Genomic DNA, 11257 nt, shown 5'->3' with positions numbered 1-11257 from the left:
AGTGGAGCTGCAAGGCCGGCGGCGGCGACAGCTGGGACCGTTGTGTTACTCTGTTGCTGCAAAATAGTCCAAGAGTTCAAATAGCACCTTTAAGACTAACAAATAGCACCTTTAAGACTAACTTTTAAGACTAAGACTAACTGAGTGGTGGGTGTGGCCTTATGACACACTTCCGGTGATGGCAGGGGGTGTGGCATATGCTAATGAGTTATGCTAATGAGTTCCCCTAGCTCTTTTTCTACGAAACAACCCCTGGGCGCAACTGCAAGAAAGTAGGTCCCTGCCACCAGCAATGCCCCACTGGAGGCCAGCACTGGGCTATCAATCCTAGACACAACCACTAAAACACCTCATCTCTGCAGATTGGGGCACAAAAGTGATGTGATCTTTTAAGCAATCGCCCTTCGTTCCAAACTGGGCTCTCCCACTAAGAGCTGGAGTTTACTGTGGTTCACTCTGGCCAATAAAGTAAGCCTTGCCTAAACGTACCCGGAAGAACTTACTGAGCCTCGTAGTTTCACTTTCAATTTTCTGTAATGCTGGGATGTGTCTGAAAATACCACAGAACACTCCCCATCACCACTTGCCTATCTTGTTCAAATATTAACTTTAGAAATTGGCTTGGAGTGTTTACCTGCTGGTTTCGGCATAAATGGTCCTTCATGATAAAGTGATTCCCAGAAAGGGTATTTGATGGCCTGATTGGAACTTCCCTGAAAATCAATCAAGGCATCTGCTCCGAGGTTACACAAACCTCCTTTCTGACAGTTCTGATAAGCTCTGCTTTCCCCATCCCTATAAATATAGCGGAGAGGATGTGAATTCCCCAAATCCCATGGCTGGTGGGAAAGAAGCTTTCATGGATCCGAAGGTGAGTTGCTAAAATACGCACAATTGGATTGTATCCTATCAGGTTTTTCACAGGCAACAGAGAGAAGAAGGGCCCCTTTTGAACACCAAAAAAAAGTTTTGTTGGAATCAAAGGACCCACATGGACAAAAGCCATCCAGAACAGGAACGGCGGTGAGGAGAGGAATTGGGTGAAAGGGAAAGGGACTGACAAGTTTTCCAAGAGCAAGGATTTCTGTGGCTTCTTAAACACTTTTTTGGTGGCTAGAGTTCATAGAATAGAGACTACTTTTTCAGATTCACATTTTTCAGGTTGGGGGAGGGGGGGGGAGATTAGTAGTAGAGCACATACATTCCTTGAAGAAGGTGTTTCCAAGCACTGGCAACTGACATGAGTTTTAGGGAAATGGGACATTCAAATAGAATTTTGGTGGAATCCTAGAGCATTGCGCCAGTGTGCTGATGTCACTTCTGGGTTCCCACCGGAAATGATGTTGTAGCATTGCTGTGATGTCAATTTCCCCAGCATAGGACCAGGAAGTCTCCCCACTGTAGGGGGAGACCTGGCTCCCTATTTACAACTCTGGTTCCACACAGAAAAAAAACAGTGGAACATTTCACCTACTTAGAACAATGGCAACCTTGTTTCCAGCATGTGACCACCTCCCTAAGTAATGCCTTCCTGCTTTATGTTTTAGATGCATCTGTGGCTCTGCACGCTCTTTATGTCCTTGATTATTGGTCAGTCATGGGCCAGCAGTATGAACGTCACCCTCACAGTCTTGAAGAAAACAGTGCAGGCAAGTCCTCTAACAATACAAGGTAGGGAATAGAGAACACCTCACCGGAAATTATGATCATCTGTCTCTTCAGGTCATCTTGAGTTTTGTTATCTTGTACAAAGGGACCTTTCATTCAGCCCAGGTCCACTGCTGGCAACTGATCACATGTATAGCAAATCCTCTGTGCTGACCATCACCAGCTAGACCACACTTCAGTTGCCACCCTTCAGGGTAGATTTGATTTAAATCAAGATTTACATCACGATTTAAATCTAGTCTTACTGACTAGTGAAATCTAGTCTTACTGACTAGTGATTTAAATCATAGCTTGTTGGTGTACTCTTAATATTTACAACCAGATGAAGATTTCATTTTTAGAATAACAAGCTCTCAGGTAAGTTTTACAGTTATATATTTAAAAAACCCTACTGAATTGATTACACTATTAGAAACACATCATAAGTAGATAATTATTAAATTATTGTGAACTCTCCAGTTTAACAGGTTAATCATTCATATTTGGATAACTTTTCTGCTATACTTTATTGGAAGGAGAAAAATAATCATTACCTTAATAATAACAATGTAAATAGTTTTATTTAACTACAACAATAACATTATGGCATATCTATCTATCTAGTACTGCTCATACGGCTATCACTTTAAGCAGAAATTAGAACCAATTTTTTTTAAAACCTTACTCAGTATTATCTCTCTTATATTTCATTATTGTGCCTATGAATTTTGCCACTGAGAGTGTGACACAATCATTTGTATCCGATAGTAGCCATGACACCTGGGCTCGCACGTTTAGCGATTCCATACCTTTAAGTAAAAGGGTGAATAATTAGCCCTCAACTCATCACTCCATAATCATATGTTCAATGGTTTCGATTGTGTCATATGAGCATCTGCATGTTCTATCAGACTGATACGTTATTATATCTGCCCTCCAAAACTGTTGAGGGAAGAATGTACAGTCTTGCCAAAGTAAAAGCTTTTCTTAGTTTTGGGACTGTCAATTGATAAAAATATTTCGGCAGTTGCATCAGGACGGCAATTCCCAAATGGAGTGTTGAACATACCCTACATGTCCTAATAGATGTACTTGTAGCATCCAGCTTCCTTACACATTTTTAAATTTGTCTTATAATGTCTTTAATTTCTGTATTCTTAATCATATCATTTGTTATTCCTAGGCATTTCATTTTCTTTTCCAATACTTCCAACAATATAGCATATATATTCTTGTATTTCCTTAAATATCCATGTTTGTTAACTGATGTAGTTATACAAAATATCTTTATAGAAACAATAAAACTTAGACTATCAGCCTGGTCCTCACATAAGAAACTTAAAATACTGTCCTCAGTCATCTTTTTTCTGGTTTTCCTGTTTAAATTTTGTCCTTTGTGTCAGTCTGATTTCAAGGCATTCAGCCCATGCTATTCACACTCTTGAGTATTCTAAAAAGTCCCCCAGCTGGCATTATGGAAGAAGCCATATTACGGGGTCCTCCTGCAAGATTTGGGGATCCTAGTATTACTGAGAAGGCAAGCTGCAAGCACATGGGGTAGCCATTCTTATACCATGAAGATAACACAAGAACGGGCCAAGGGGCTCACCTGTTTTCGATGATTTAATCTTCTTTTTCTCTTTCATTTTGTTGTTTCAGTCCACAGTGATGGCAGCCAGGCAGTCAAGATCCTGAACAGAAACAGTCAGTATTCTAGCAGGAACGGCAATGCACTCAGTGGTACCACTCTGAAATGGGTCAGGTTCCAAGGGTCTGCCCCCAGTGGTGCTGTGTCCATCTGGAATGGCTATGCCGAGAGGACAGAATACCCTTGTTATGAATCAGGCTGCACACCCGGTTTCTACAGCCCAAACCGTGGCCCCTACTGCTTGTATCCTTATGGAGGGAAGGAACATAAGACTTCACAGTTCTGGCTTTTGGTAAATGAAAATAACTTTGAATCACTGAAGTGGCAAGAAGATTCCTGGGGTGATGTTCCATCGAATTCTATAAATAGCTGCCCAGGATACGGAGCATATGTTGGGAAAAATAAATATGGCCTTGGGAAGGTAGACCCCCGTAATAAAGCCTTCTTCATAGGCATAAATGGTAAGGAAAAATGGTATAAATATTATGATGTTCTGGTAGTTTATAAAGACTATATCTCACAGCACATCTACAATGTCCATTATATGAAGGAAAGGGGGACATACACCAATCAGAACTTGGTCTTAGTCTCCACCAAGCTCACCAACAACAACTGTAATACAGTGAAGAAAATTACCTCACTGTCCAAAACAATAACTAATGAACGTCGCTGGGATTTTAGCACTTCCATCTCAATAGGTGTGAGCACTAGCATGTCCGCAGGGATCTTTTCAATAGTGAACGTGGGATGGAGCGTCACTCTGGAGAAAACATTCAGTTGGAGTGAGGGTTCTACAATGACTGAGTCAGTCACATTTTCAGAAACGGTAGAAGTTGATGTTCCCCCTAACCACACATGTGATGTGACAATGGAGGGCCAAAGAATGTATGGAAACATTCCCTTCACTGCAACAGCTACTCGTGAATATCGCAATGGGGAGAGACGAAGTGCCACTGTCCAGGGAGTCAGCAAAAATACTATTGTGGCACATGTGGATACCTATGTTAAGCGGTGCCAACCCATCCCAAATGCAACTCCATGTAAGTAATTGGATCAGGGGCATCTGCCAGCTCTCTAGCCACATTCACCTGAGCAGAAATCAAGAAGAGAAAATGTGCTGTCGTGGCACTTTATAGACTAATGGGTTGGATCCAGCCTGCTTTTTCAAGCAATCTCACCCAATTTCCATGCTTATGGAAACCCCTAACCCACATGGCTTTTGACCATTCAGGTGCCATGTTCCCCAGTGTAGCCTTTTTGAACATCAAAGTGGATCACCTTCTCCTTTTTTAGCAATGGAAAAGTTGGCTAGATCTAACCCAATGGATTCATCTGTAGCTTGAGATTTCATAGGCATCTTGCTGCGACATTAGGCACATGAATTGGAAAGGTGGATCTTCCTATTTCTACACCGAACTTTTGCTATGTCATCACAACCAAAGTGGTCCGGCTGTCTTATGCTATGCATGTTTACTTAAATATATGTCTCACACGAAATGAACATCCTTCCAAGTAGCTATGTTTGAGAGTGCCCCAGTATCTTTCATTCTTCTTGTTTTTGGTGGCTTTCTGCTAACAGCTTGGTCTTCTTCACCAGTTTCAGCTGTCCAGATTCTATGGCTCAGCAGAAAAACAGGCAGCTAACAATCTTTCAGTTATTTGAATCTTGATATCACCCTTTCTTAGACATTTATCCATACGTAGAAACAGATGTTGTTAAGTTGTTAATGTATTACATAAATAATCAGGGAATCAATGTGAAATCAGCTTGCTGTTGCTTGTTGGCCATACAATACGAAACAATAAAGAAAATATGATTTTCTTGCACCTGTGGTTATCTGGAATTTTTTTCTACCAGAAGGATATTGGATGCCTAAGCGTATGCCCTGAACTTGACAGATGGTGGATCTGACAACACGTGACATCAAGTGTCCATGTGCACTACTGGACACCTTAATTCCACATATTACAAAATATGTACAGTGTGAGGACTTGCATATGCTTAACCTCTTTGTTCCCTTTGGGCAGGTCCTTAGTGTACCTGTAGGAAGTCCTACTCTCACATCTATGAAGTGATTCATGATTGCTTGACAGCTGTATGCAGTTGTTCTCTTGAGGCTTTTAGTACTTGGAGGTATCTGGAAGCAAGCGAGCCTGCACAGCCCGTTGTGTTCTTGAGGCTATGTGTTCTTGGAGGTATCTGGAAGCAAGGGAGCCTGCACAGCCCATTGGCACGGTTTTAATTTCAAAAATTCCTGGACATAAAAAATGCCTTGGCAATGCTGGACTCCTGATTCTTATTTGTGATGCAAGAGTGACATGTCATGCAAATCCATATTTTTTTCCAATTACCACCAAATGGGTAAGCATAACGTGGTAGAGACCTGAGCTGGCAGAGTGGACTGTACCACTTCCATCTCACATGAGTAATGCCATTCTTTAATACTCCCTTGAGTTAAAAATCGGTTCTGCCATCTTTGCCCTGTTCTTTCCTCTCTGGTTGAATAGTTGCAAAGGAGACATTCAAAGACTTTATTTACTTATATACAACATTTATATCCTGCTTTTCTCCTGAGCAATGTTTAAACCAGCTTAAAAACTTATTGCACAAAAATGCAATAAAGTAACAAGAGAGCAAGCTGTTTATCCTATCACAGTAACTGACCCCCACACTCCAAAAGCCACTAAAAGCACAGTGGAAAAGCTCTGCCTTTCAGAGCCTCCATCATTTCAAGAGCTTATGTGGACCTAGACAGTCCCACAGATATGAGGATACCAGGTCTTGAAGGACTTGAAAGTTGAACACTAGCAGCTTGAACTGAGCTTGGAAGCAAATTAGCACCCAATGCAGCAAGTTTAAACATCTGTCTTTTGGAAATGATATTTGGAGAAATGATGTCAGATCTGAACAGGCTTGTGAATTTTTGATGCATATTATGAATGCAAAAATGTACATGAAAATTTTACCTGCATGATTTCTAACCATGATGTCTTTTGCTTGTTGTGGTTGTGGTTGTTTTTACACTATTCAGAATATGGGCTTTGGAGAAAAAGGCAGAATGAATTCTGTAACTTAGAGGTCTTTCAGAACTTCATTGTGAAAATTCGTGTCAGCAGTGTGTTCCTCTGTCGTCGTCGTTTGGTCTTTTCTTTAAAGAATCAGACTGGCTGTACATGGTGGCAGTTTCCCAATGTATACATTGAGCGCCATCTGGAGGTCTTGAAGTGTGGTGCGGCACAGTTTATAGCATTTTTCTCTTATCTTATTGGATTTGATTCAGCCAGATTTTTAGAAATCCAAACATCAGGAAACTCACACCTATTTTATACTAAGATGGGTAGCCATGTTAGTCTGTCTGTAGCAGCAGAAGAGAGCAAGAGTCCAGGAGCACCTTAAAGTCTAGCAAAATATGTGGCAGGGTATGAGCTTTCATGAGTCACTGCTCACTTCTTCAGAAAAGTCTTTAAGGTGCTATTGGACTCTTGCTCTTTTCCGCTATTTGATAATAGTTTGACTTTTTCCCCTTTTATTTGGATCTAATGGTCCCCATCCTCCTAGGGTCAACTAGACATTACATTTTCTCCAGGTTTGTTGGTCGGTACCTTATCACGTGCTCTTCTTTTGTGACATCCGGACACATGTTGTTTCAGTCACACAGCTATCCCATCCCATGCTTGAAAAGCCATGGGTCTTACTGAATTCCTCCCATTTTTTTCTTATTATTACATCCCATAAGTCACTACATCTTAGCACATGTTGTATAGCAGTGTCTCCAACATGGTGCCCACTGATACTTTTCCTCGTGCCTGCCAAGTGTTTTTAAAAAGTGGGCAGAACCAGGTGGACTTTAGCCAAATAGGACTTCTGATTCACCACTGGAGACCCGATTGGCCATGCAGATTTTAAAAACATTGCTTCAAACCCCACACCACAAGGATCTTCACTGCATGACTTAAGATATGCTCCGTGAAGGCAAAAAAATACTTTAAAATAATATATTCATTTGAAAATGCATCTGCTAAGCACAGCCCTGCCCAAAATATTGAAGAGTTACTACTAGAATTGTGCATAACCTCTCTCCCATATATTTTGTGGTTGGCTGCACCTCCTACAATCCATTGTGTGACTGGCTCCACCCCTTGTGGCAATCATTTTGTTTTTGCAGTCATCATTCTGTGTCAGAATTCCAAAGGTGCCTGCAGCCTCTAAAAGGTTGGGGACGTGTGCTCTATTTTTCCCCCCACCATCAAGTAACAGCAAACTTATGGCAACCCCATAGAGTTTTCAAGGCAAGAGATGTTCAGAGGTGGTTTGCCATTGCCTGCCTCTGCATAGTGACCTTGGTATTCCTTGGTGGTCTCTCATCAAAATACTGACCAGCATTAACCCCACTTAGCTTCCAAGACTGGGCTAGCCTCATCAGGGCCTGTGCTTTAGAGGTATGTTAAAACTACTCTAAAATGGGTCACTGTTCCATGCCATTACTGACCATAGCCACAAGGTGGTGCTTTCTAGCAAAAGACTTTGTGTTTGGGCCACTGAGTAAATTCACTTTCTCACTGCTGAGGGAAAATCATTTCCCGCCTTTTCTAGAGAAGGATTGCACACCTCTTTTGTTGCGCTTGTGTATTGTGGTATTTGTGTGAAAATCATGTGAGTTTTCAGTGTGGTCTCAGGCGTTCATATTATTGGCATTAAATATGGGCATTGCCAGCTAACCAATCAGGTAACAGGAAAGACTATCCCTCTTTTCCAAGACTCTGAAGAGCTCCTGACAGACACAGCAGACAACAACCAGCTTACTCAGTATAACTTTGCTTGATAATATTCCTATGTACACTTGCCTCAATAGAAACAATCACCAGCTGTGGAGTAGGGGGATTTCCTCAGTAAAACTGCAAAGGAAGAAAAGTTTGAATGCCTCCTGTCCTCCACCCAAACCCTGCTTTAAGGAGGGGGGGCATGGTGAATGCCATAACTGGAAATAGAATGATAGGCAGAATCACACCTAGATTTGGTTTCCTTCGTGGGGTAGTTCTACAAACCTGTTCACACACTCAAGTTCTAGATTTTTTTAAACAATGCAGGGAAGAAAGGGTGGCTATGATATTCTTTTTTTGTGAACTGCACAGGCAATGGTTCACTTCGGAAGCCACTACCTGTTGAAGTGGGGGGGGGATCTGCATTACATCTGCATCCAGTGGTATGCACTGAGAAATGTAATGAAACCACAAAGCAAAAGCAAACAAAGAGAATTACATGACTATAATGCAGAGCCTATGGTTTTGTGCCAAACACTAGGATCAAATGGCAGGGGACACCTAGTACATCAGGAGGACAGGATGGGCATGGGAAACTGAAGGGCATGTGCAAGCACAGATATGTGTCAGATCAGTGACCCTGAAAGAGAACTTGGAGACGATGTAACACCAGTTTGGTGTAGTGGTTAAGTGCGCAGACTCTAATCTGGAGAACCAGGTTTGATTCCCCACTCCTCCACACGCAGCCAGCTGGGTGAGCTTGGGTCAGTCTCAGTTCTCTCAGAACTCTCTCAGCCTCACCTCCCTTACAGGGTGTCTGTTGTGGGGAGAGGAAGGGAAGGAGATTGTAAGCTGCTCCAAGACTCCTTTGGGTATAAAACCAACTCTTGTTCTTCTTAGTAAGGAATCTTCCACTGCATTAAGACTTTTTTTGGTGAAGGAAGGAGTGCATTGGAGGGAGGGCTCCTTCCTCCAGCAGAAGGGTTCCATCCCATTTCTATTCCGGAAATACCATAGAGACCGAACAACGGGGGCAGCAGCTTATCGCCTGGCAAGGCCACAATGATCAGTAGCATTGGTGGTGGGATCTGAATGCTGGGAAGCAGAGCTCGGGTGAAATAGTTGCAAAAAGGCAGTGCCATGACATAGGACAAAAACTAGTTTCAAGGAACTGTGGTACCAGCAAAGATCCGGCTGCCACAGATGACTGTATAGTACCTCATCAATCCACCCTTCTGCTGACTTGAGCAGGACCTGAATTCTGGAAAGTCTCAGAGTTCAGCTCTCTCCTCTTGAGTAGACTAGACCCATTTGATGGGATGCGTGACATACACTCTGCCTTCTGGTCTGGGCTGCTGCTAGGGTGGCCAGCCTTCAGGTGGCCACTGGAGATCTCCTGGGATTACAACTGATTTCCAGGCTACAGAGATCATTTCACCTGGAAAAAATGGCCACTTTGGAAGGTGGACTGTATGGCATCATATCCCACCTCAGAACCCACCCTCCTCAGGCTCCACCCCCAAACTTTCCACATAGTTCCCAGCTTGGAGCTATGAACCCAAGCTTCTGCTTAGTTTTCTCTGTTCATGAGATGCTAAAGCTGATTATGAGAATTCCAGAGGAGGACAGGTCCAGCCAGGGGGCTACAAGTTCCCCACCTCCATGGAAGGCTCCTCCTGGGTGGCTTAGGGCTTCTCTCTGGGGGAACCAGCTCCCCTCAGTTCTCTGGTGTGGGAGAGCCATCCTTTAAGGAGGTTCCATACAACTCTAGCACTGGTTCAGAGTAGGTCCTGAGTAATTCTGGTTTATCTAAAAGGAACCACGAGGATGCTTGATTTCTTCCCCCAGTGTCAGCAAAGATACACTGAGATATGTTTGAAAATTCCTGTTGAGAGCACTTAATGCTTCCATTAAAGGAATGATACACTACTGAAAACCAAATCAAGTTAGGCACTTTAATCCTCATTCCCATACCATAGCCACTGCTTTCAATGCCAACAAAACTAGGAAATAACTGAGACAAACACAGACATTCCAGGCCCTTACATTCCATTATTCCTTTTATTAATAAGATTCACCCTGTTGTTCAGATCAGGTCTTATTAAAATAATGAAGCATTTGGGAGAAAAAAAGCAGACTAGTATGGCACCACTGGAGGCTATGATAGAGAAGATCTCCACAGCTACCATGTTTTTCCCTTTGGTGCTCAGGTAAGTTGGAACAAAGGAAACCCAAACACTACAAAAAACCAACATGCTGAAAGTGATCAACTTGGCTTCATTGAAGCTGCCGGGCAAGTTCCTGGCTAGGAAAGCCACAGTCAAGCTAACAAAGGCCAGAAAGCCCATGTAACTCATTGCACAATAAAACATGACAATAGACCCTTCATTACATACAACTACTATTGCTCCAGGGGTTGAGCTAAAGTCAAGATGTGGGAATGGAGGTGAGTTTCCCAGCCACACAGTACAGATACAAACTTGAATGCCAGAACAGAAGACAACAATGGCATTTGCCAGTGGCTTTCCTACCCATTTTCTGATCCTGGTTCCTGGCTGAGTGGCTATGAAAGCCAGGACGACAGTGATTGTTTTTGCCAAAACACAAGAAAGAGCCACAGAGAATACAAGGCTGAAAGTTGTATGGCGGAGAAGGCAGGCCACCTTCCCCGGCTGGCCAATGAATAACAGGGAGGAGAGGAAGCCGAGCAGGAGGGAGATCAGGAGAGCATAGCTGAGACTCCGGTTATTGGCTCTGACTATGGGGGTCTCCTGGTGCTTCATGAAGATTCCTAGAACCACCACAGTCATCAGAGCAAAGAAAAGGCCCAAAGTAACCAAAACAGTTCCCAGTGGTTCTTCATAAGACAGGAAGCTTAGCCTTTTGGGGATGCATTGGGTTTGGCCTTGGTTTGGATGCTGGTCTTCAGGGCACTTGTCACAAGCATTCACATCTGAAAATATAAGGTAAAGCCATTGACTCCCCAATACATTTTAATGTGTGCCAAGTCCTGCAGAAATCCTGTGGGTGACCACAGCTTTCAAAGGGAAGGAGATAAAATCATGGAGGGGAGGTTTCTCCATAGCTATCAACCCTCATGACTAAATAGAACCTTATGTTCAGAGTCAGTAATCCTCCAAATACCAGTTGCTTAGGAGGGCAACAACAGGGCAAGGTGGGCCCTCTGTGCTTGTGGGTCTT

At 42.9% G+C, this 11257-nt stretch overlaps 1 protein-coding gene across 1 annotated transcript; it reads left to right on the top strand.

Moving 5' to 3' along the window:
• The first annotated feature begins 835 nt into the window (after positions 1–835).
• LOC107122668 (natterin-3-like) lies at positions 836–4343 on the top strand. Its single transcript, XM_015425793.1, has 3 exons — positions 836–871; positions 1548–1671; positions 3307–4343. The coding sequence occupies exons 1-3, from the start codon at positions 836–838 to the stop codon at positions 4341–4343; spliced, it is 1197 nt and encodes a 398-aa protein (XP_015281279.1).
• The last annotated feature ends 6914 nt before the right edge of the window (positions 4344–11257 follow it).

Source organism: Gekko japonicus, unplaced genomic scaffold (genome assembly GCF_001447785.1).
Source record: "Gekko japonicus isolate JY-2015 unplaced genomic scaffold, Gekko_japonicus_V1.1 scaffold1967, whole genome shotgun sequence".
Taxonomy (NCBI): Eukaryota; Metazoa; Chordata; class Lepidosauria; order Squamata; family Gekkonidae; genus Gekko; species Gekko japonicus.
This window is presented reverse-complemented; position numbering and strand designations above follow the sequence as displayed.

Excerpts from the sequence above, each read along its gene's own strand:
- LOC107122668 (XM_015425793.1), top strand. The coding sequence starts at position 836 with ATGGCTGGTGGGAAAGAAGCTTTCATGGATCCGAAG. Across the intron at positions 872-1,547 it reads AAGCTTTCATGGATCCGAAG|ATGCATCTGTGGCTCTGCAC; the intron begins GTGAGTTGCTAA and ends TTTATGTTTTAG. Across the intron at positions 1,672-3,306 it reads AAGTCCTCTAACAATACAAG|TCCACAGTGATGGCAGCCAG; the intron begins GTAGGGAATAGA and ends TTGTTGTTTCAG.